The sequence below is a fragment of the Rattus norvegicus genome, chromosome 18, assembly GCF_021556685.1.
Source record: "Rattus norvegicus strain SHRSP/BbbUtx chromosome 18, alternate assembly SHRSP_T2T, whole genome shotgun sequence".
Taxonomy (NCBI): domain Eukaryota; kingdom Metazoa; phylum Chordata; class Mammalia; order Rodentia; family Muridae; genus Rattus; species Rattus norvegicus.
This window is the reverse complement of record NC_141551.1, coordinates 28,512,408-28,537,991: the sequence shown is the minus strand read 5'-3', so window position 1 is coordinate 28,537,991 and position 25,584 is coordinate 28,512,408. Positions and strand designations below refer to the sequence as shown.

General features: G+C 45.7%; 3 protein-coding genes and 1 non-coding gene across 4 annotated transcripts; 3 read left to right on the top strand and 1 right to left on the bottom strand.

Moving 5' to 3' along the window:
• The first annotated feature begins 67 nt into the window (after nt 1-67).
• Nucleotides 68-17,111, top strand: Hars1 (histidyl-tRNA synthetase 1). The gene is made up of 13 exons (NM_001025414.1): nt 68-175; nt 424-513; nt 7,156-7,275; nt 10,057-10,152; nt 11,504-11,629; nt 12,501-12,608; nt 12,742-12,840; nt 13,048-13,141; nt 13,381-13,508; nt 13,599-13,841; nt 15,438-15,554; nt 16,308-16,454; nt 16,659-17,111. Exons 1-13 carry the CDS (start codon nt 86-88, stop codon nt 16,725-16,727), a joined length of 1,527 nt encoding a protein of 508 aa, NP_001020585.1. The 5' UTR covers nt 68-85; the 3' UTR covers nt 16,728-17,111.
• On the top strand, nt 7,652-7,783 carry LOC120098350 (small nucleolar RNA SNORA72). Its single transcript, XR_015643158.1, has one exon. It is a non-coding gene; the product is annotated as a small nucleolar RNA SNORA72 (small nucleolar RNA).
• Nucleotides 17,112-17,443: 332 nt separating the features above from the next.
• On the top strand, nt 17,444-20,068 carry Dnd1 (DND microRNA-mediated repression inhibitor 1). The gene is made up of 4 exons (NM_001109379.1): nt 17,444-17,514; nt 17,646-17,763; nt 18,105-18,566; nt 19,203-20,068. The coding sequence occupies exons 1-4, from the start codon at nt 17,491-17,493 to the stop codon at nt 19,655-19,657; spliced, it is 1,059 nt and encodes a 352-aa protein (NP_001102849.1). The 5' UTR covers nt 17,444-17,490; the 3' UTR covers nt 19,658-20,068.
• Wdr55 (WD repeat domain 55) lies at nt 19,926-23,394 on the bottom strand. Its single transcript, NM_001017932.2, has 7 exons — nt 23,161-23,394; nt 21,663-21,763; nt 21,493-21,580; nt 21,210-21,389; nt 20,984-21,083; nt 20,723-20,892; nt 19,926-20,642 (listed from the first exon to the last, which is right to left on the bottom strand). Exons 1-7 carry the CDS (start codon nt 23,349-23,351, stop codon nt 20,318-20,320), a joined length of 1,155 nt encoding a protein of 384 aa, NP_001017932.1. The 5' UTR covers nt 23,352-23,394; the 3' UTR covers nt 19,926-20,317.
• Nucleotides 23,395-25,584: the final 2,190 nt, after the last annotated feature.

Below are 25,584 nucleotides of genomic sequence, written 5' to 3'. Positions count from 1 at the left end.
CGAAAGCGGGGACTCGGTAACCGGAAGTCATCCGAACCTAGGCTGAGTCCACTTAGACAGTCCTCAGTTCCGGTTGGCAGACAGGATGGCAGATCGTGCTGCGCTGGAGGAGCTGGTGCGACTCCAGGGAGCGCATGTGAGGGGCCTTAAGGAGCAGAAAGCGTCCGCTGAGCAGGTACGACTCAGATGGAAAGAGAGGGAGGGGCCCGACAAGACCAGAGGAGCATAGAAGGTGGTCTGGCTGGAGGACAGGCATGTGGATGAAAGAACTAGGTTGGTAGAGTGAAAGGGACTGAGTGGGGAGATAGCTAGGGTGGGTCCCCAGAGAAGCCAGGCTAGGCCTAAGAGATAGGAGTATCGAGTGAAAGAGAAGGGAGGGAGGGGGTGACAAATGGTCAGTCAGCGGCATTTTTCCCTCCACAGATCGAGGAGGAGGTGACGAAACTCCTAAAACTGAAGGCACAGCTGGGCCATGATGAAGGCAAACAGAAGTTCGTCCTCAAAACCCCCAAGGTAAACTATTCCTGTGAGAGGACTCAGAGAGAGGCCCTGATCCACAATCTGAAATATTGCAAAGGAGCAATAGGTGTAAGCACGGGGCTGGTTTGAACACAACCTGAGTCATTCGGTGATGACAGAAATGAGACTGCTCAGGGGAGACTGCCTGCTAACTGCTACTCCTTTCATTCATTATGTATTTATTGAGTAAGTCTCTGTGGGTGTCATTGTACTGGATACCTGCTTTTGTGATGCTTGCATTCCACTGAGACAGAGATTTAGGGCAAATAATTCCACCCAGGGATGCACAATTACAAAATATGAGTGATGATGTGAAGAAATAAGGGGGAGCTGGGGAATCTGAGAAGCCAAACTGAGGAAGTGACATATATGATGGACCTCTCAAGTGGGTGAGAGACGGCCAGGGAATGACTGTTAGAATCATAAGCGCAGTACAGTATGTCAACTCTGAAGCAGAAAAGAACCTTGATACTTCCTAGGAACTAGAAGAAGCCCTGCACAAACAGAACCAAGTAAAGTTGGAGATGCTTAACTCAGCTGAGGGACTTCGGTTCAGATGCTATTCTGTAACTTCTATAAACAGAACTCTGCACCTTTTCTGGGTCGCCTTGGCATGTCATACATAGTTCTGTTATTGTACTGACTTTGAATTTTCACTTTGGTGTATGTGTGTGTGGATCTATATAAGTGAGTATGGGTATGTGCAGAGGCCAGAAGAGAATGTCAGATTCCCTGGAGCTGGAGTTACAGGCAGTCGTAAGCCAAAGTGCTGGAAATTGAGTGAATTAATGTCTCTGGAAGAGTGGCAAGAGCTCTTAATCCCTGAGTCATCTCTCCTGCTCTCTACAACAGTTTTTAGTAGTTAATTCATGTTATTTAATGTAATCACTTATTAACTACATTAATTAATAATAAATAAAATAATGCAGTATTATTTAGTAGTTACTTTAGTTTATTTACCAGAGGTAAGACTGGGTGCCTGGAAATAAACATATATTTAATGAATATATTTCAAGTTGATTTCCAAAGATGAGAGAAGCCATGTGTTGTGATCCACATCTTTTTTTTTTTTAAGATTTATTTATTTATTCTGAGTATACTGTAGCTGTCAGACACACCAAAAAAGGGCATCGATCCCATTATAAATGGTTGTGAGCCACCATGTGGTTGCTGGGATTTGAACTCAGGACCTCTGGAAGAGCAGTCAGTGCTCTTAACGACTGAGCATCTCTCTAGTCCCAGTGCAGAAAATCTTTAATTCCAGTATGAGATTTTATATTATTGAGACAGGGTATCTCTATGTAGCTCTGGCTGTCCTGGAATTCTCTATGTAGTCCAGGCTGGCCTTGAACTCAGAGAGCCACCTGCCTCCTTTATTTCACCAATGTTGGGACTCAATTCTCTTAAGATTTTTGTTTTTTAATGATGTATTTTTATTAATGTATATATGTATGTAACTGTGTGCTCTGTGTGTGTGTCCGTGTCCTTGGAGGGCAGCTGGAGTCACAGGCAGTTGTGAACTGCCCAGCTAGGTACAGGGAACTGAAGTCAGGAAAAGCCTGGCGTACAAGTTCCAGGCCAACAGGAACTACATAGTAAGATAGTAAAACCTTGTCTCCAGAAGGCTAGGGGTAGGGTGGAGGGGAGGGGATAGATGGTATGATTAATTCTTCTGTGTTGAGGTTAATTCTTTGAGCTAAATTCACAAAGCTGTGCCTTTGTACACAGTTTTAAAAACCAAAGGAAACAAAATTACAAAAAGCCCTGACCAGCCTCAGACTTGCTATATAGCAGAGACTGGCTCTGAAATTCTGATCCTCGGGGCTCCACCTAACAGGTGCTGGAATTATAGACAGGTACCTCCATGCCCATCCCACACAATTCCTTTTCGGAGGTTCAAGAGGAGTTTAAAATCTCAAAGAAATGGTGGCTGGAGAGATGACTCAGTATTAGGGGTGCTGGCTGTTCTTCTAGAAGAGCTGAGTGGTTGCACCCACATATAGCAGCCCACACCTGTCTGTAATTCCAGCTGGCCTCCAAGGGCATCCACACACATGCCATTCAAGAAATGATCAATAATTGCTCAGAGTATTGAATGGAGAGAAAATGGGGAATTTTTGATAAACAGTCCCTCCTCACCTCAACCCACTGACCAGTCAATGTTGCTGAAGCAGAAGCAGCAGATATTATGTCCCTGCAGATATGATGCAATAAAAAATACATAGCACCACCTATGAATTCTCATCAGGGGAACTGGAATGTAATTAGGCCTTTAGACTAAGGTGGAGAAACACAGAGCAGAGAACAGGTTAATGACTCATTGGTGACTGGATCCAGAATGTAATAAACTTTTTGGGACAAATTATGCAGTTTCTTCAACAAATAAATAATGGGATGGGGGAGGGGGGAGATAAGAGTGTGGTTCAGTGTTAGAAGACCTAGAGTCCAAATAAGACACCACAAAAGAAGAAAAAAGGAGGGGCTGGAGAGATGGCTTAGTGGTTAAGAGCTCTGACTGCTCTTCCAGAGATCCTGAGTTCAATTCCCAGCAACCACATGGTGGTTCACAACCATCTGTATTGGGATCCGATGCCCTCTTCTTGTGTGTCTGAAGACAGCGACCGTGTACCCACATACATAAAATAAATAAACACATCTTTGAATGAAAAGAATTTATTATAAAAAAGAAGAAAGGAAAGAGAAAGCTGTTGATTAAATGAAGATATCTAAAAATAACATGTTTAGAAATTGATTCAAATAGAAAAGATATTATTGAGATAGTTGGGGGAAGTTGAACATGGCTTGGTCTTAGATACTATTAAGGGATTCCACAGCTATTCAATTTCCTTATGGGAAGTGGTATAGCATTTGCATATACCCTATGCACATCCTAGTGATTAAGTCATCTCTAGGTTACTAACACCTAATTTAAGTAGTTATTGCTCAAGGATAATGACGTGGAAAACATCTATATATTTAGCATAGCGAGAATTTTCTTTTTTTTTTTTTTTTCTTACTTTTTTTCGGAGCTGGGGACCGAACCCAGGGCCTTGCACTTGCTAGGCAAGCGCTCTACCACTGAGCTAAATCCCCAACCCTGAGAATTTTCTTTAACCCCAAGTACCTTCAGTGCAGTTTACTGAACCCATGGATATGGAACCTGCAGATACAGAGGACCAACTATATGATCCATACGCCGTGCACTCGCCATTAAAACAAACGGGGCTGGAGAGATGGCTCAGAGATAGAGCACTTGTTGCTCTCGCGTAGCAGCCAGATTCAATTCCCAATGTTCACATAGTGGCTCACATAGTGGCTCACATAGTGGCTCATGAGCTATGGTAACTCCAGTTCCAGGGGCTTCAACATCCTCTTCTGACCTCTGTGGACACCCAAGAACACACACAGTAGATAGACATACTTGTAGGCAAAACACCCATACACATAAAATAAGATAAATCTTTCAAAATAAAAAAAACTGAACTTAAGATGGCTCAGTGGTTAAGAGCACTTGCTGGAGGCTCAACCATTTCTAACTCCAATTCCAGGGCGTCTGATGCCTCTTTCTGACTTACATAGGCAACAGGTAGGCACGTGGTGCAAATAGATACTTTCAGACAAAACATACACAAAAATAAAGCCCTTATATGCATAAATTTTAAAAAATAATCTTTTTATAGTTAAATTATTAATTTTATTCAATCTTGGCTCTTGCCTATAACAAGTATCACTAGTAGGAAGCCAGTGTTTATTTATTATACATGAGCACACTGTAGCTGTCTTCAGACACACCAGAAGAGGGCATCAGATCTCATTACAGATGGTTGTGAACCACCATGTGGTTGGGGATTTGAACTCAAGACCTTTGAAAGAGCAGTCAGTGCTCTTAACCACTGAGCCATCCCGTAGTAGTGTTAATAAATGATTTTCTGAGTATTATATAATGAAATATGTCAACGTTATAGAGCACTCTAGTTCATCAATGAGCCAGTGTTTTCTAATTTTTTTTTTCTTTTTTCTTTTTTCGGAGCTGGGGACCAAACCCAGGGCCTTGCGCTTGCTAGGCAAGTGCTCTACCACTGAGCTAAATCCCCAACCCCGAGCCAGTGTTTTCTAGATGACCAGTGTAAGGTGGTCTAAAATCATACAAGGGTAAAAGATCCATTCAACACATAAGATACAAGGATGGGCTTTAATGTGTAGTTCTGAGCATGAAATACACTGATATTCTAATCATCATTACTTATCTTTTGTTTTTCTTCCAGATAGGGCCTAGTTTGTAGTCTATGCTGGCCTGGAACTCACCACAATCCTCCTGCCTTGGCCTCTGGAATGTGGAAACAGGAATGTGCTATGACTGCTTTTCCAGCTTTTTTCATCATTCAGAATCGAAACTGCACCCATTTAACAATATTCCTCTTCCACCCTCCCTTCGTCCCATAGGTGGTTGCTATCCACTGTCTCTGTGTATTTAACAACTCTAGTTACCTATATCACTTAGAATGGTACTTGTTCACATTTGTTTTCTTGAGCCAGAATTTTGCTACGTGATCCTGATTGACCTGGAACTCACTATGTAAACCAAACTGGTCTTGAACTAAGGTTGATACTCATGCCTCTGCCTCCCAGGTGCTTGTATTATCAACATGCACCATTCTCCCCGAATGACCAGGCCTTCTAAATGCCACAATATGAAAAATGTATTGCTATGGCTTTCAGATCCCACATTACACCAGTCTTTAAGAAACGAGTACTAAGAGCTTCGTTGTCTGGAGTTGGCACCTCCTGAGCTGAATTGTCTGTCTCGAGACTACATGTATTAAAGTCTGTGTGTCAGGTTTGCAGCAAGATCATGTGCATATCACCCCATTGTAAGGCAACTTCGAAAATATGGGAACAGTTAGTTATGACTACACAGTTCTTTTTGTTTGTGTGCGCGCTGTTGCTTTTCGACAACAGCTTTTTGTTTTCCTCAATGAGGAATGTTGCTCATTTGTGAGCCTTCATTAACTCAAAGTGAAATGGTTAAAAGTATTTATCCTGTTAGAATAGGCTGCATCTTTTTAACAACTCATTAAAAAACAACAACACCCAGCTCCGAAAAAAAAGAACAAAAAAAAACAACAACAACAACGAAAACAAAACTCTGGCTTTTAAGATGACTTACACTAATTCACATTGTTTACCAAGCTGTAGTGCTTTAAGAACACTACTTAAAAGGCAAAATAAACTTGGTTTACATTTTAAAAAAAGAAAGGAAGGAAGGAAGGAAGGAAGGAAGGAAGGAAGGAAGGAAGGAAGGAAGGAAGGAGTACTAGTTGGATTTTGGTGGTGTAGTACCAAAAAAAGAATATCCAGAGTTGAGAAGCTCATTGGGTACTCTTACTTTTATAAGAGCACACCTGTTTAACTTTGAGTTTCTTCATATTTTTCAACCAGACCAATATACATCATTAGAAATTTAATACAAAAAGCACATAGGAAAATTAATTGTCTTTATTAAGGGAAACATTGAAAATTTGCAAAAATGGGCTGGAGAGAAGGCTCAGCTGTTAAGAACACTTGCTGCTCTTCCAGAGGACCTGGGTTTGATTCCTAGCACCCACATGGCAGCTCACAACCGTCTGTAACTCCAGCTCCAGAAGGTCTGGCATGCTGTTCTGGCCTCCACAGGCAGCAGACATGCAAGGGATGCATGGACATACGTGCATGAAAAGCAACACACACATCAAATAAAAAATAACACTATAAACAGGATGTGCAAAACTGTGATCAGTGTTAACTCCTCTCACTACATCTTTTTTTTTAAAGATTTATTCATTTATTATATATAAGTACACTGTAGCTGTCTTCAGATACATCACTACATCTTTTAATTCACTCAAAATATTATTTGTGTTAACGTGTAATGGTAGGTCAATAAAATGTTGCACTTTGAATTTTGTATGTACATAGAAGTAATACACTGTGGATGGAGAGTTAGCAGCTAAGAATGTGAGAAGGTCCCTAGACCGAAGCTCTGGAGCAGGTTATAATGGCCCAGACTAAAAGCTCTGGCCCAGCTGGTAGACAGACTTCACAGTGCATTTGCTGAGTGCTCTGAGGTGGTGACTTGACTTCTTGACAGCTTGCAATTTAGCTATAAAATATATCTGATTAGCCTGTCTTAGAGCTTTTTTCCCTTCTTAGAAAGTTCTCACTGTATGGATCAGGCTAGCCTTGAACTCAGTGGTCCACCGGCCTTTGCCTTCCAAGTGCCACCACACCAGGCTGGGAGAGCTTGCAGTCAGAAATAACTTTGTTAAATAGAATTTGAAAGGAAATTATGTTAGAAAAAAATTGCCCATAAACTTTAGAATTCAACCTGTGGGGCCACTTTGAATTGATAGTATTGGTGTTGAGCAAGTATTCTCTGCTGACAAGGAGATGCTGTTACTGTTGGGTACTGAGAAAATGGCTCTGACGTCTGGGAAACAGAGCCTAGCTGGCCAATGGAGTCACGGGGCCTGTTCTGAGCTGTCTTCCCACTTTTACAGCATCACTTGTGTCCCTTGTTGCTGAGCTGGACTTTGGATATTTCTAGAGTTTATTCTTTGTTTTAAATGTCATCCTTGCCTTTTGATTTTGACTCTCAAGGGCACGAGAGACTATAGTCCCCGGCAGATGGCAGTCCGAGAAAAGGTGTTTGATGTCATCATCCGCTGTTTCAAACGCCATGGAGCAGAAGTGATCGATACACCTGTGTTTGAACTAAAGGTAAGAACTGGGTAAGGAGAAACTGCACAGTGGAGCCATGATTACGTAGAGGGGAATAGAGGAGCCTAAGGTTAGAATCTTGACATATTGATTGAGCAGGAAGAGTCCAGTCCATGACACCACCAGAATACAGATGTTCGTGGGTTCACACACTGGGGTTTTTACAGCTTTTAAAATCCTGGCTGTGGGGCTGGGGATTTAGCTCAGTGGTAGAGCGCTTACCTAGGAAGCGCAAGGCCCTGGGTTCAGTCCCCAGCTCTGAAAAAAAGAACAAAAAAAAAAATCCTGGCTGATTTGGTCAGAGGGATATGTCATAGCCAGTTGGAGACATCGAAGGGCATGGACTACTGCTATGCCTTTAAGACTTTCTATTTTGTTGCAAATATTCTCGCTGTTCTGATTTTGTGATAATCAGGACAGGCTAGACATTCACTATAGTAAGACCATGCATGTGTCCCCAGACCTAGTTCTTTACCTGGGTCTGGTTTACTAAATGCTGGTGGTGACAAGCCAGGAAAAAAAAAGAAGAGGAGGAGGAGGAGCGGGGGGGGGGGGGGGGGGGAGGAGGGAGAGAGGGGGAGGGGGAGAAGAAGAGGAGGAAGAAGAAGAGACGACTTTGTATTTTGGTTTCTGACACTGTTCAGATCTCTGATAATGTATTCCTATAAGCTTATCTTTCAAGCGCTAGAAGGCTGTGTGCATAGATATGCCTTGTAACACATTTTGGAAGTGTACTTTAACTGGAATAGCATGAACGTCAAACAGGATGGTTTTAGCAAACAGATAAGTGTAGAGCTTCTTACTGTAGTTCTGAGATAGTCTCATTATAACCCAGGCTGGCCTCGAACCACAAGCTGGGTGCTTCTGCCTTCCTGAGTTACAGGTGTATCTCACTGCACCTAGAGTCTCACTGGAAAATTATACATCTTTTTTATTTGCTTACTTTTTAATGGTGGAGTTAGATAGATTGTGTGGATGTGTGCACATAAGTAACGGGTGCCTGGGGAGTCAGGTATAGGACTCCCATGGAGCTGGAGTTACAGGAGGCTGTAAGCTGACTGACAGGTGCTGTGACTCAAACTTGAGTCTTCTGCAAGATCAGTACAAAATCCTAACTACTTCAGCGGGGCTGGAGAGATGGCTCAGCGGAACACTTGTTTCCCTGTAAAGGATCTGGGCTCAGTTCCCCACATCCATGTGGTGGCTCATAATCACTTGCAACTGTAGTTCTAAAGGATCCAACAACTCTTCTGACCTCCACAGGCATCAGGCATGCGTATGATGGACATACAAACATGCAAAACATTCACACACATAAACAAAGTGTGTGTGTGTGTGTGTGTGTGTGTGTGTGTGTGTGTGTGTGTGTGTGTGTGTATGTATGAGGTAATAATACCTTAGGACTGACAAAGATGGCTCAATGGATAAAGACATTTACTACCAGGGCTGGAGAGATGACTTAGTAGCTAAGAGGACCTGGATTCCCCAGTACCCACATAGGACTCTGTGCATAGACAAACATGCAGGAAAACACCAATGTACATAACATAAAAATAAAATCCTGTTTTAAAAAAAAAGACATTTACTATCAAGCCTGATGGCCTGAGTTTAATCTTCAGAACTCATGAGATAGGAGAACTAACTCTCAACAGGTTATTCACTGACCTTATGCATGCCTCGGCATATGAACACCCACACTATAAGTAAATAGTTATAAAAAAAGTAATACTTTAGCAGGGCCTGGTGGTGCACACCTTTGATCCTAGCATTGGGAGGCAGAGGCAGGTGAATCTCTGAGTTTGAGGCCAGCCTGGTCTACAGAGTGAGTTCCAGGACAACCAGGGCTACACAGAGAGACCCTGTCTTGAAAAACATGGGGAGTGGGGAGGGGAGGAAGGGTAATACTTTAGCTCTGCCACAAAATAGAGAAAAGAGCAGAATACCAACCTGAACCTGAATTGTTATTCTATTTTCGTTTTTGCTTTGTCTTTTTGAAACAGTCTCTCTATGTAGACCAGGCCAGCCTCAAACTCAAAGTGATCTACCTGCCTCTACCTTCTGAGTGCTGGAATTGAAAATGTGTCTGGGCACAATACCTTTTTTTTTTTTTCCGGTTCTTTTTTTTGGAGCTGGGGACCGAACCCAGGGCCTTGCGCTTCCTAGGCAAGCGCTCTACCACTGAGCTAAATCTCCAACCCGGGCACAATACTTTTTAATTGTACCTACATCAAATTTACAAGCATTAGGATGAAAAGCAGAGGGACCATAAAAATATAGACAAGGTGAAATTAGTCATATTAGAGTAGTAAGTTTTTCTGTTTACATGGTCTTTTTTTAAGATTTATTTATTTATATCCTTTATGAATATTAGTGCTCTATTTGCATGTATGACTGCACGACAGAAGAGGCATCAGATCCCATTACAGATGGTTGTGAACCACCATGTGGTTGCTGGGAATTGAACTCAGGACCTCTGAAGAGCAACCAATGCTCTTAACTGTTAAGCCATTTCTCTAACCCCTATAATGGTCTAAGAGCAGGGAATACAGCTTAGTGATAGAGTAATTGCCCACCAAGTACAAAGCCTAGGTTCAATCCCTAGCATCAAATAACAACAACAACAATAATAGTAGTAATAGTAATTTTAAAAAAATATTTATACCCAGATGTGGTGGTCCAAGCCAATCCTAGCATTCAGAAGGTAGAGGAAGATCTCTGGTAGAGGAAGATCTCTGGTAAGTCATTCATTGTTGTAATCATATTTCTCCTTCTTTTCTCTAGGAGACACTAACTGGAAAATACGGAGAAGACTCAAAGCTTATCTATGACCTGAAGGACCAGGGTGGGGAGCTGCTGTCCCTCCGTTATGACCTCACTGTATCCTTCTAAACCTGGGTTCTTAAGACTTTGCAGGAATTCGCACTCACAGGAGTTGAACTTGGGTTTAGGGGCAGTGGGCACAGGTAAGATTAAATATGAAGCCATACCATCTGTAAAGAGATCGGATGCCCTCTTCTGGTGTGTCTGAAGACAGCTACAGTGTACTTATATAAATATGAAGCCATTGACAGTGAAAGGAATTTTTTTCTCTAAAGCAAGATAAAGGACTTTGGGTAAGCAGAATACAGTACAGCCTTAGAAATCGCCAGTGTTGCCAGGTGGTGGTGGTGCAAGTTCCGGGACAGCCAAGGCTACATAGAAAAAACCTGTCTCCCCACTCCCCACAAAAAAAACCAAAAACCCAGCTTTCTGTCAGGACCCTGTTCCCAATTTTACAACATTCTCCCGTCTCAATAACAAAAGTGGACAGACTTTTCTGTGATTGATTACTATTTCCTTTATCTTCAAGTGTCTCAGTTAGTGTTCTATTGCTGTATAGAGACCAGGACCAAGGCAACTCTTAGAAAAGAAAGCATTTAATTGATGGCTTGCTTATAGTTTGTAGGATTAGCCTATTATCACCATGCCGGGGAACATGGCAGCACAAAGGAAGGCATAATGCTGGAGAAGTAGTTGAGAGCTTTACATCCTGATTCACAAGCAGCAGAGACACGGACAGACAGACAGACAGACAGACACTGGGCCAGTGGTGGGCTTTTGAAACTTCAAAGCCTACTCCCGGGCTGGAGAGATGGCTCAGTGGTTAAGAGCACTGACTGCTCTTCCAGAGGTCCTGAGTTCAAATCCCAGCAACCACATGGTGGCTCACAACCATCTGCAATGGGGTCTGATGCCCTCTTCTGGTGTATCTGAAGACAGCAACAGTGTACTTATATATAATAAATAAATCTTTAAAAAGAAAAAAAAAAAGCCTACTCCCAGTGACACACCTTCAACAAAGCCACACTACCTAATCCTTCCATAGTTCATCAACCGGAGACTAAGCATGCAAATGCACAAGCCTATGGGGGCCTTGCAGTCTCATTCAAACTATCAGTCATCTGATTAGGGATTCCACATGGGCCCTTTTCTTGCTGTGTCTCATCTCCAAGTTCCTTGTCTCCTCTAGTCCGCACAGTCCAGGGGGACAGTCCAAGAGGATTCCTTAATCTTCTTTCCTACTTCAGCTACCTTTTATGACTATACAGTTAATCCTTCCTGACAGACAGAAGTGCTATTTCTCTTATAGGTAGTGGTTTTATCTATACCCACAGGGAATAGCTTCTGTGGGTGACGATAACTTCCAACAGCCACAGGAGGCCCTTTTTCCTTAACACTGTGTTATTAGGTCCCTTTTGCTCGGTATCTAGCAATGAATAAACTGACCAACATTAAACGCTACCACATAGCAAAGGTGTATCGCCGGGACAACCCAGCTATGACCCGAGGCCGTTACCGTGAATTCTATCAGTGTGTGAGTGTTAGAAAACCATGGAGCGGGATGTGTGACTCGGGCCCTCTCTCAAGTACTGTGTTTTGTGGCGTCCTGAACAAACCAGATGGTCTCAAAAATGCTCTCAGATTTCCCTGGTGTTTGCATGTAGACCTCTTAATGGCTTGGTGAACATGAAGAGTAAGACAAACAATCAAGGACGAGCTTACCTGGTTTGGTAGGGGTTTCTCAGAGGAAGTGGGTTGTTTTGTTTGAAGGAAAAGAATTGTTTTTTTAGTGCTGGGGATTGGATGCAGGGCTTTGTACATTAGGACACCAGGCAATTACTCTGTCGTTGAGTTCTGCCTGTGGCTCCTGTTTCTTTATTGCCCACAGTATTGTGATCACACCAGAAAATGAGGAAGTTCAATGTGTTGTTCTCAGATGAAGGTAGGAAGGGCTTGGGCAGTAGCTCAATGGTAAAGTGATCTCCTCGGTGCTCGAAGCGCTAGGTTTAATCCCCACAATTGCCACACAGAGAGACAGACAAACAGACAGGCACAGTGACAGAGATACACTGACGAAGGCTGGGAAATTTCCCCACAACAGTAGGAGAATTTAAAGAAGATGAATTGGAGGGGGTTGAGGATTTAGCTCAATGGTAGAGCGCTTGCTAGGCTTGCTAAGGCCCTGGGTTCGGTCCCCAGCTCTGAAAAAAAGAAAAAAAAAAAAAGATGAATTGGAGGAAGAACAATAGTTCCATAATTGTTGTCTGCCCAGGATCGCAGGACCAGTGAGAGCCCGAGCGCTGATGAGGAGACAGAAAACAAAAAGGAAGTCCTGTGTTGGATGCCAACAGAGTAGAGGTTTCAGGAGTCCATCACATGCCACCCACCTTCCTCTCTCCCTGCAGGATTTTGACATTGCTGGACAGTTCGACCCCATGATTCCTGATGCAGAGTGCCTAAAGATTATGTGTGAGATCCTGAGTTCACTTCAGATTGGCAACTTCCAGGTCAAGGTCAGAGCTGGATAGGACTGGGAGGGCAAGGTGGGGCCTGGCCTCTCACAGATCAGTAGCCCATGTGATAGAGACTATCGGGAATGATGCCAAATAAACAGATTCCTTCTTCCCTGTACCTTGCTCCTCTCAGGTAAATGATAGGCGCATCCTAGACGGGATGTTTGCTGTCTGTGGTGTCCCTGATAGCAAGTTCCGTACCATCTGCTCCTCCGTGGACAAGCTAGACAAGGTAACAACCCAAACCTGACTCTTCCTAGACCCTACCCTGTTTTGAGCAATGAAATTTTATGAGAAGAGTAGCTTCCTCTATGCCTATGGACTGGCCCCAGCATGTAGGGTGAAGGACACCTCTCAGAGTGCTCCTTGAGAAGGGTCCATATTTGTTCTGTAGTAGGGAAGATGTGTTATTGGCCTCTGACTGTTGTTGCCTGTCCAGGTTTCCTGGGAGGAAGTGAAGAATGAGATGGTGGGAGAGAAGGGCCTCGCACCTGAAGTGGCTGATCGCATCGGGGACTATGTCCAGCAGCATGGTGAGAAAAGAACCCAGCAGCCATGTCACTGCCCTCGGTCCCTGTGTGTGTGTGTGTGTGTGTGTGTGTGTGTGTGGTGTGGTGTGTGTGTGTGTGTGTGTGTGTGTGTGTGTGTGTGTGTGTGTGTGTAGAGGAATTGTTCATTGTACATGTAACTGCAGTCCTGACAAAAGGTAGACCTAGTGGGGTTTTTGGTTTTCTTTTTCTTGTCCATCTAGCCTACAAATTTGTTTCCTCAGGTGGGGTGTCTCTGGTGGAACAGTTACTCCAGGATCCTAAACTCTCCCAAAACAAACAGGCTGTAGAGGGCTTGGGAGACCTAAAGCTGCTCTTTGAGTATCTAACCCTATTTGGCATTGATGACAAGGTAAATGAAGTTGGAGATAGGAGCCTCAGCTGACCTTGGACTTGGAGTCCCTTGATCCTGTCTGCTACTGACATTACCTTGCCTCCACAGATCTCCTTTGACTTGAGCCTTGCTCGAGGGCTGGACTACTACACTGGGGTCATCTATGAGGCAGTGCTGCTACAAATGCCAACCCAAGCTGGGGAAGAGCCCTTGGGTGTGGGCAGCATAGCTGCTGGAGGGCGCTACGATGGACTAGTAGGCATGTTTGACCCCAAAGGGCGCAAGGTGCCATGTGTTGGGCTCAGTATTGGAGTGGAACGGATCTTCTCCATTGTAGAGCAAAAATTAGAGGTAAGTCCTAGGGCAGGTGACGGTACCCACCATTCCCGTGATCTCCTAGGGACAGGCTCTGCTTTAGATAGGAGGCATCTCTGAGAAATGCAGAAAAGAAGATTAATAGCCTTCAGACTTGCTCCTTTATAGACCAGTATTGTGTGTGTGTCTGGATAGATATGTTTCATGATCCTGGAAACTGAGCCTGAGCATTGTGCATGCCAGGCAAGCACTCTTATCACTGTGTACTTTTTCACTTAGTTTAAGACAGGGTCTAACTAAGTTGCCCAGGGTGACTTTGAACTCAGCCCAAGTAGGTCTTAAATCCTCCTGGCTCAGCTTCTGAATAGCTGGACTAGGCTGAGCCATCAGGCCTGGCTTCTAGGATAGTTTTGTGAATCTTGGTTCTTTCCCCACTGGAGAATAGTGGAAGAAACAGTATTCATCCTCTCAGTGGAAAACATGCCTGAGGCCCTGGGCTTACTCAGATGGCTGCTCTGACTCCAGAGAACCTGGATTAACACCAAGGAAGCTCCCCACAATCCACAGGACCCCTCTGCTGCTGCTCTAGCTCTCCGCCATTCCTGCCTTGTTTTCTCTAAGATGACCCTACCCAGGGTTCTCACCGGACATCATTTTTCCTGCAGGCATCTTACATTGTGGCTTTGAAAACAGTTTTTCAGAAAGAGTCAAGGAGCAATAGACATGTTCTTTGTTCCTGCATCCACACATACCTAGTCTCACAGATGGGGGAGTAGGAAATGAAGACTAGATACCAGTGGTGGCTTGTGACCTCCTGGGGAGAAAGGAGTTTTAACTTTACTGTGCTGCTACCTGGAATAGTAATACCTTTTGTTATTGTTGCATTTTGGTGTTTTGTTCTGTTTTTGTTGTTTTTACCTTATGTATATGAGTGTAATGCCTACATGTGCATCTACGCCTGGTCCCCACAGAGGCCAGAAGAAGGCATCAGAGCCCCGTAAACCAGAATTACAGATGATTGTAAGCTGCCAAGTGGGAGGCAGTCAGTGCTCTTTTTTTTTTTTTTAAGGTTTATTTATTTATTATATATAAATACACTGTAGCTGTCTTCAGATACACCAGAATAGGGCATCAGATCTCATTACAGATGGCTGTGAGCCACCATGTGGTTGCTGGGAATTGAACTCAGGACCTCTGGAAGAGCAGTCAGTGCTCTTAACCTCTGAGTCATCTCTCCAGGCCCGTTATTTATTTTCTTGGGTTTTTGTTCTGTTTTGTTGTATGGTTGTTTTGTTTTGTTTTTGAGATATACTAAGCTCAAACTCACGTATTCAAGGCTAGTCTTAGCTGCCTGATGTTTCTGTCTCCTCCTCCCAAGTACAGCAATTATAGATGTATACTACATCACATCAAGCTTTCCCTCCACCTTTATTCTGGGAAGCCATTCAAGTCTGTTCATTTCTTATACCTTCTAAGATCTGTTCCATGTCCAACTGGTAGGTCAGATGGCTGCCATCCTTCCCTAGTTAAGCTCACTGAGTTTGACTTAGTCTCTCAGGATCCCAACTACAGCCTTCCTGTTTGTTCCTTGATAGCATAGTCCAGCTCTGACTCTTACCTGCCTCTCCCTAGGCTTCAGAGGAAAAGGTGCGGACCACAGAGACGCAGGTGCTTGTGGCATCTGCACAGAAGAAGCTGCTGGAGGAGAGACTGAAGCTTATCTCAGAGTTATGGGATGCTGGGATCAAGGTACAGGGGGCCATCCCTAAGCTGGCTACAGACTTGGGAGTACTAGACACAACTATACAAGTTTACATAGTGCCATCTTCCCATTGCTTCTTCGAATGGAGCAAAGAAGGTGCCTCATACATTATAGTGTGTAGCTTGGTCTTCTTGTGAGATTCCAGACATCAAGAGCAGGGTCTGTCTCTGACTCCGGTTGCCTGCCTTTGGGACCCTTTCCTCCTAGTGGGTTGCTTTATGGAGCCTTAATATTGAGGAGGTGCCTAGTCTTGCTGTGACTTGATATGCCAGGGCTGTTTGATATCCACAGAGGTCTCCTCTTCTGAAAAGAAACACAGGAGGAGTGGAGGGGAGAGGTAGGGCATAGGGAGGAGAGGAGGAAGGGGATACTGTGGTCAGGAAAGAGAAAACAAAAAAGAAAAGAAGAAAGAAGGAAAGAAAGAAAGATAGACAGACAGACAGACAGACAGATACAGCCTAAGAAGGACTGCTTGATTGAGGGGGCTTTGTCAATTATATTCTCCCAATTCTTATACGCTATTAATAGCCTTTTTATTCTTATCAATACCAACATCATATGTTATTGAGATTCTACTTTATAGTGCATCTTAAAGAATTATGAACAGGATTTAGTAATTTATTGAAATGAAAGCAAAAGTACTTAAAAAAAGAAGGTGCCTGCTGCATCCCTGCCCCACCCCCCAGAGTTTGTCTGTGAGAACAACAGAAGCCTTTGTTTTCTTCCTTGGTCATTTGCAGGCTGAGCTGCTGTACAAGAAGAACCCAAAGTTACTGAACCAGTTGCAGTACTGTGAGGAAGCAGGCATCCCACTGGTGGCCATCATTGGTGAGCAGGAGCTTAAGGATGGTGTCATCAAGCTCCGTTCAGTGACGAGCAGAGAAGAGGTAAGGAGGCAGGCAAGAAGGCTAAAGGGCAGGAGGGCCTGTTTGAGACCTGAGGCTTAGGCTTATAATCGTGGCATCTAAGATCTCTGGGGTCCTAGCTGGGTACATGTCCCAGTGAGCCAAACCTGGTAACTAGAAGTAGGCCAGCCCTCAGGGAACAGCTGAGTGGGAGATGTTCATACCTTCTTCCTCTACTGTGGCCAGGTGGATGTCCGAAGAGAAGACCTTGTGGAGGAGATCAGAAGAAGAACAAGTCAGCCCCTCTCCATGTGATGAACTGAGCAAACTAGTGGAAGAAACAGGATTGGCCTTAACTGAGCTAAAACAAAACTGCATATGTACTTAAACAGTTTGGACGTTTCTGATCCAGCAGAAGACTGAAGGGTGGTCAGAACAGAGGCTTTGTGGGGGGTTGGGGTTTTTTGTTTTTGTTTTTTATCATTATTATTATTATTACGTTATTATCCGTAATCACTGGCAAGAAATGGCTAGGCACTACACTTTCCTTGTGTGGGGGATGGGGTCAAGCAGTATAGTGGATTAATCAAGTCTCTGCCTCCTAAACTCCTGTTTGGACTTGAGATGGCTTCATTGAAAAGCCACACCTCAGATGAACAACCTCCGGCCAAAAATTCCAATAAACGTCTCTGCCGCTAACACCTGTCTGTGTCCATGATGCCTAGCGCTACCTTCCTCCGGTTCTGAACCTTCAAACCACTAGTGTAAAAAGGAGGAAACCATCGCAAACTCACTGCGCCTTGCTATAGACAGAACGTTCTGAGGTTCCTGTGTCCACCCTGCCCCAGAGCTCCCTCCACCCCACCCGCTTTAGGCGATGGAGCTCCTCCCACCCACGGTCTTTAGAGGGGGTTCGAGATTTCCAAGAGCGTGCGCAGCGTGCAAGGATGCCTCCTTGAGGGGCGGGGTCGTGCCCAGAGCCAATGAGAACTGGAGGGGGCGTGGAGGATAGGGAATCTTCCAGAGGCAGAAACCCAAGGAAGTTCTAAAGAGGAAACTGCAAGACTTTTGGGAAACTATGCAGTCCAAACGGGAGTGTGAGGTAAGGAAATGAAGACCTAAGTGATCCTTGGACCCTACATGCAGAGGGGGTAGTTACAGTGACCCCCAACACCTCTAACGAGGTGGGACAGGGCCAATGATACGCCATTCCAACCTACCTCTTTCCCCCAGCAATGGTGTGAGAGGGTGAATCCAGAGAACAAGGCAGCCCTGGAGGCGTGGGTAAGGGAGACTGGCATTCGCCTGGTGCAGGTCAACGGGCAAAGGAAGTATGGCGGGCCACCCCCAGGTACAGTAGCCCCAGCCCCTGTGGTACTACGCCAGTCTTGGCCACTCTATGGAAAAGCTCCAAAGTTAGAAAACCCAAATAACCTGACATACTCTATACTAGATGTGGGTATTTGTCTGGCTTCCCTTAAACTCTTCACGTCAAGGATGGTACGCCTATTCAGTGCCAGCCTAGTTGTTTTCACAGTCTAGTTGCCCGATTATGGTAATGATCCCGGGAGCCAGAAAGATATCAGTTTCTCCAAATGGTTGCCCTTCTTGCCCCTCAACACCCCAGCTTTATCCTGGAGCTTAAAAACATCTTTGTGGATGACAGAAACCAACAATATCCTCTCCCTCTAGGCTGGGTGGGCAGCCCGCCACCGTCAGGGTCCGAGGTATTTATCGGACGACTACCGCAGGATGTGTACGAGCACCAGTTGATCCCACTCTTCCAGCGCGTGGGACGCCTCTATGAGTTCCGCCTAATGATGACCTTTAGTGGCCTGAACCGCGGCTTTGCCTATGCGCGCTACAGCTCACGGCGCGGTGCCCAGGCCGCCATTGCTACGCTGCACAACCACCAGCTGCGGCCTTCTTGCCAGCTCCTGGTATGCCGAAGTACCGAGAAGTGCGAGCTGACGGTGGACGGGCTCCCTCTTAGCTTGAACCGACGTGCGTTACTGCTTGCCCTGCAACCGCTCGGTCCCTGCCTGCAGGAGACATTGCTGCTACCGAGCCCTGGGTCTGCGCCCTCTCAAATTGCACTGCTCAAGTTTAGCACTCACCGAGCTGCTGCCATGGCCAAAAAGGCTCTGGTAGAAGGTAGGGGTAGAAGCTGCGGGAGGGTGGCTGGCTACTTAATATATCCCCAAATCTTTACTCAGACATGAATTCCTGAACTGCCGCTATATAATAGTACTACAGCCACTACTTACCTATATTTAAGCTACTTAAGTTCCTCCCTTTTGATGTATCCTATTGTTTTGGGGTTTTGTTTCTCCCAAGACAGGGTTTCTCTTTGTAATAGCTCTATCTGTCCTGGCCTCCCTTTGTAGACTTAGGCTGGTGTCAAACTCAGTGATCTGCCTACCTTTGCCTCTCTAAGGATTAAAAGGTGACTTCCAGAAGTGCCAGTGCAGCCAACACCACTTCTAATTCAGTGGAGGATGAAATCTTACTAAATCTTAGTTTCAGTTTTCATTGACCAGAAAGGTAGCTATTGTGATGATTATTAAGCAAATGGAGCCAGGCGGCTCTGTATTCCCCCAGGGACTGTTAGAAGGTATTGTTACAGCTTCTTTACAAATTAAATGAAGCCTAGGGAAGTTGTCACACCACCAAGAAGTGGAGAGGCATTCAACAGAGCCTGTGGCAAGTCACTTCAAAGTCTGGTCTTAAGTGCTTGGCTCCAAGTCCCAGTGTTTAGCTCTGCCCTTGTCTCTCGCCTTTTTCTTGCAGGGCAGTCACGCCTCTGTGGAGAGCAGGTGGCTGTGGAGTGGCTCAAGCCAGACCTGAAGCAGCACTTCCGCCAACAGCTTGCGGGTCCCTCACTGCGGTTTCTAAGGCCAGATGTCAGCCAACTAGCCCAGACCAGGGACAAGCTGGGGTCCCAAGGGGCTCGGGCCGCTCTGCAACAGCTGTGTCAACGGATGAAGCTAGGCTGCCCAGTGTTCCTTACCAAGTGTTTAGGAACGGGGCCTGCCGGCTGGCATCGCTTCTGGTACCAAGTTGTGATCCCTGGGCATCCAGTGCCTTTCAGTGGCCTCATTTGGGTTGTGCTGACCTCTGATTGGCAGGATGGGCATGAGGTGGCCAAGGATGCTGTATCTGCACAGCTGCTGGAAACACTGAGTGAATCTAGGACCAGCTTATGGTCTCCTAGGGCTGAAGCGGGTTCTGTGGTGAAGCAGTGACCCCTTCTTCCTACAGGCACCCTAATGGGTAAGCAGAGCCTGTGCCAACCCCCAGCCCAGCAGGCCTGGGCAGCCACTACTTATCCCAAGGAGAAGGTCTGGTGACAGCTTTCCCTGCTGGGACAGGACCCTGTCACACCTAAGTGCTACTTTAGTTGTGAGGAACCTTGCCCTCCCCCACTGAGCCCAGGGTCTGATTAGACCTCTGACCTATTATCCTTAGTCAGTTCCCTGCTTGACAAATAACCCGCCACACACACACAAGGGCTTACTATGAATCTGTGTTTTATTTGGAGAACTGGCTGAACCAAAGAGCCCTTCCTCCCACCACTGGTCACTGGTTTGGGCTTATATGGTTCTTGTTTTCCTATACCGGTTTTATTTATATTAAAACCCTGGTTGGTATACATGTTTCTGTGTTGTCTTGCTATAGTGGTAGTAGAGATTGTTTTACAATAGGCAGAACAAATACTCTCCTACTTCGGGGCCCTGAGTTCGTGTGTGTCTTACATGATTCAGTAGAATAGAGATCTCCTGTCTGGGGAGTGGGGTGTAGCTCAGTGGTAGAGCTAAGCTTATCCTGTTCAAGGTAGCAGGATCAGTCTACAACATCAACAGATTCCGTTAGGGAATCTGTCCCAGAAAACAGCTCCTTGTCCCTCAGTCACTGTCATCATCGCTCTCCCCCGACACCTCCTCTGGAGCCTTGGCCTCCTCCTCATCTTCTCTCAACCCTGCAAAGAAATCGTCCGTGCTCCAAGCTTTACTGCTCAGGGCACGAAGCGGCCCTCCTTTTTTCTTGCGTCGACGATAGTCATCCACAACCACAGTTCGAAGCTGAGTCATGTCCCAAAATTTGAGGCGCTGGTCATGGCCACTACTGGCCAGAAAGTGGCCACAGTGGGATAGGGCTAGCTCCTCCACAGGCTCCCCGGCATGCTGGCCCACGGTGCCTACCACTCGGTTGGGCAGGATGTTCACAGCCCTGAGCAGAGCAGAGTGTCAGGAACTGGCTAGCTTGGGTTATCATCCCCGTGTTTGAGGGCTGCTTCCAGCTTCCCTTACCTGATGATTCCGTCAGTAGAGCCAGTGCACAGCAGATTCTCAGTGACTGGAACCATGCAGTCGATGGACTCCGCTCTCAGGGCAAAGCGATCACTTGTGGCCCCGAAACCGTTCCAATTGAAGAGGTAGATGGTACCTTCGCTAGACCCACAGGCCACCTTCTTCCCGTACTGCAGGTTAACAGGGCAAACCGTGTTTTTGGAACCATTTCACAATAAACTCCCTGGTATGTGTACCCCATCCCCTCATACCCAGCTGTACTTTCATGAGGGCGACGGAGGTTAGATCTCCTGACTGAGGCTCTGAGAGTAACTCAAACCGGCGTCTCTTGATGTTGAAGACACCAAGGCAGCCATCTCCGCTGTAAAGTAAAGCAGATGAAAGGGGATGCTCCAGTCTAGGGAGGCTGTAATAAAAGGTGGGCACAGGCACCTGTTCGCCTGCTGCAGTGGGAAGAAGCGAGCAGGGGGGGAGCTTTCAAGTTTACCTGGCTGTCAGCAGCAGCTTTTTGGCTGGGTCTAGAGCCATGTCAGCAATATACTCCTCATGCTGCCGCATATCCATCAAAGGGCCCTCTTTACGCTGGTCCCATAGCCGGATGCCACCAGTGTCATCCCCAGTAACCAGAACATTCTCATCCACGAGCAGCAGACTGTTAATGGGGGCACTGGAAACACAGAAACAGGGATGCGTTGTGTGGTAGAGACCTCTCTACTACTAAGGTGAGCCCTCAACCCTAGGTCCACAAACACCTAACTGATTTTCCTTACCTGTGAGCCTTGGAAATCCGTCTTTCCAATTGTCCCTGTTCCACATCTAGTACATGGATTGCTTTGTCCTTAGAGACAGTAACAAGTTCTAGGGGGGAAAGGCCCAGGTTATGGGATTGCTCATTGTCCTGTACCCTCTACCACACGTTGTTGCCTTCCCGAGTACTTACTCTGCCCATCCTCTGAGAAGACAACAGCTCGGCAGGACTTGAGGTGGTGTCCTGAGGACCACAGCTCCTTGGTTTCTCCCTCCTGACAAGAGTAGGCAAAGCTGAGAAAAGGAAGTGAGAGTGAATGATCCCACACCACACCCGATGCATGGAGCACAAAGACCAAACCTTCCCACGTAGACAGGACACTTGCAAGAGCAGAGAACGCCTATTCTATTTTCTTTGTAGTACTGGAGACTAAACTCACGTCTTCACACATACCAGGTAAATAATTTGCAATCGAGTCACACACTCCCAGCCTATTTATCCTTTTTTTTTTTTAGCTTTTTGGTACCAGGTTTCTCTATGTAGCCCTGGCTATCCTGGAACTCACTCATTCTGTAAACCAGGCTGGCATCAAACTGATGGGTTCACCTGCTGGGATTAAAGGTGTGCACCACCCAGTTTAGCCTGGGACCTGTAATCCTTTTGTCTCATCCTTCTGGAGGCTGAGATTACAGGTACACACCGTCAGACTCCACCCTTTTCACTGTTCTCAAAACCCTGAGCCCAAAGAAGATTGGGTGTGGACCACTGTGGGGGCCCAGAAACAAATGAACTAACAGCAAGCTGGGTGCATCCATGGGTGCCTATAGTCTTAAGAATTCTGAAACCGGGTTGGGGATTTAGCTCAGTGGTACAGCGCTTGCCTAGCAAGCACAAGGCCCTGGGTTCGGTCCCCAGCTCCGAAAAAAAAAAAAAAAAAAAACAAAACAGAATTCTGAAACCAAGATGAGTGGGGTGGTCCATGCCTTTAATCCCAGTGCTAGGGAGGCAGTGGTAAGCAGCCCAGTCTACAGAGCAAGTTCTAGGACAGCAGGGCTACAAAGAGAAATCCTATCTCAAAAAACCAAGGAAGGAGGGGGTACTAAGACCGAAGCCAGAGAATCCTTAGTACTCTAGGCCACAGTGATATCTGTATCAAAGGAAAATAACTATTGGCAGAGGTCCAGTCCCAGAAGTTGAAGGAGTAAAAATTAGGCAGGGCCCACTAATGCTAAAGAAAGACATAGTTAATTACGGTATATTCTGACTAATGTCACAGTGCTGACAAGTTGAAACAAAATAGAGGTGGAGGGCTGGGGAGATGGTTCAGTGGACAAAGTGTTTGCCTCAGGTTTGGGGATCCCCAAAACCCATGAAAAAGCTAGGCAGGCATGGTGGCCAACTCTAATCCAAGCACTTAGAAGGCAGAGATGGGATCTCTGGCAAGTAGCTAGCTAAGACTAGCCAGGATCGTGAAGCTCCAGGCTTAATAAGACACCCTACCTTAAAAAAAGAAGAGAGGGATGTGGAAAAATGGCTGGACTCAATCTGAGCCTCCACAAGCACACTTGCCTTATGTTACTGAACGATTCGGCCCGCCTGAGTTTCATAAAATGTCTTCCTGCCACACTCCCTATTTCTACCTCCTCCCAGAAGAAGAGCTTTAACACACACCGCCTTACGCCCCACTCACACGAACACGTCCCCATCCACGTCCCCCGCTGCCAGCAGATCTCGAGTCGGATGGAACGCCAGGCCACTGGCTGGCGCTTCCAGCACGATGTCTTCTGGGGTATCACGGATCCGGGGTGCTGCCTTCGTGGAGTCAAGGTCTTCTTCATTGTTTGAGTCCTCTGCAGGACTCTCTTGACACGTGGGGTCCATAGGATCTACGCGCGCTGGGGAACAAACTACAAGAATAGGGGCGTGGCCTAAGTAGTTGCTTCCGCGAGTAGGCCGGATCGGAAGTGCACTGGGAGGACGTCAGAAGAGGCGGGCCTGCCGCAGCTGATGTGAGTGGAGCGAGCGCAGCGTCCCGCTTCCACTAAGACTCAACAACCCAGCCCCTTTTATTTGAATGAAGCCGAGTTACAGCTCATTAAAGTTTTTAGTTGTTGTCTTGTTGGTGTATAAATACGTTTTAAACACAACGTCTAAGAGAAAAAAGTTGAGGAAGAAAGGCACAGCAGAACGTTATAGGGGTGGTTTCAGAGCATCCCCTTCCGCCGGCCCCAGTTTGTTTTCCGTGTGTTATGAATACCCATCACGGAGCGAGTGTAAGTCAGAGATAAACCTTATGAAGTTGTTTCTCGCCTTCCCCTTTACGTAGTAGATTCAACGGATTAAACTCCAACCTAAAGGTTTGCTCTACTACCAATTTATTGGCTATGCTATCGCCCTGCTCCCTCACCCCCAGATCCATTTTACTTGACCTACTGTGGCCTGTGCTTGGGATAGCTAGATTTTGTGACCTTCAAGGCCTGCCCTCTCCAAGCCGCTTCCCATATTTGGAAACACCCTTAATTCGTTTCTCCACCCAGTCCTATCTTAACAGAACAAAGGGATTTCAGTTATTCCTGACTTGGTGATACCTAAAACCCAGGACAGCAGCAGGCAGGTTGCACAAGAAGGAACAAAAATCCACATATCCCTAAAGTTAATAGACAGGGGTCATCAACAGGAGGCAGCCGGCACACATGCTCAAACTGCTACCGGCACCAACATCTTCCTGGCCTCCAAAGTAACAGTGCTGAACATTTGTACTTTAGCTCATGACCAATTATACTTAGGCTACCAGGAAAACAAGCATGACAGCTGATGTTCTAGGTATCCCTTTTTAGCAAAGATCCCAATAACGAAAGTGCTTTGCATGGTGGAGCAGTCCCTGTGACTGGCTGAAAAGGTGAACCTAAAACCTAAAAAGTGAGGTGAGTTGAACATGGTAGCCAGAACCTTTAGTTACCGGTGTGGGAGGCAGGTGGATCTCTTGAGAATTCCTGGCCAGCTTGATATAGTGAGAACCCATTGAAATGGAAAATAAAAATATGACCTCGAAGTGGGGTTAAGGGTTACAAAGAGCAGGAATATCCTTTATGCCTAGTGATTGGAGCGTTAAGAGTACAATATTAAACTGATAGTTAATCCTCAGATCTTAATTTTATCGACTCTAGGTGTCCATATAAATCATGTCTCTGTGACTTTTTTCTAATTAGAACTGTACCTACAACCATGGGACCAAGGCATCATTTGTTTAAAGCCATCTTAGGTACAGTTGAAGATAGCCCCTTTTTTTTTTAACCTCTGAAGCACTATTGGGTTCCATAAAAAGGCACTTTCCTACAGCTGGGGCTTTAGTGGTAGAGTGCTTGTCTAGTATGCAGAGCTGAGTTTGATGTGAAACAGCACCAAAACAAAAAACCCTTTCCTATCAAGATGAAAATGATCAAAGTCAAGAGCTAAGCTTGGTGACGTTCGAGATTCCTTGGATCCAGTGAAACTACAGAGCATGGGCTCAGTGTTAAGCAGAAAAAGTAGAGCCTAATGAACCCCTAATGAAGCCCAGGCCAAAGTGCTGGCAAAGAGCAGAAAAAGACTTGGTAGGCCTGCCCTGGGCCTCCCCAAACTTCTCAGGGTACGGGATCAAGAGGATAGACCAGTTTTAACCTCAAGGAACCCACCACCCATTAGTCTTTTAGCCAAGGTCTTGAGTTTAATTCAACACTACTAATGCTCCCCTAAAGGTATAAATTCATGAAAGACATTTGTTTCCACAGGTGACTTCCATTAATACAGCTTCACTAAGAGCTCAAGCCTGTGAAGCCGTGACAAGTTCTCAGGATGATCTTAAATCCCCAGAGAATCTGTACTCTTGGATTAGGACCCTGGCCAGATAGGACTGAGTAGGTCTGACCATTCATCTTGACAATTCTCTTGCCCACAGTGATTCTTTCCTTCTCCCCTGGAAACTGGCCTAATAAACAGCCTTGCTGTCTAGGAACCTAGAATCCGAACAGGGAAAACCAAGCAGACTGATTGAATGAAAAGAAGAAATAAGAAGACCTGACTGTTCCTAGGTACGGTGGAGGTTTAGAGTAGATATGAGGGAGAGCATGCCAAA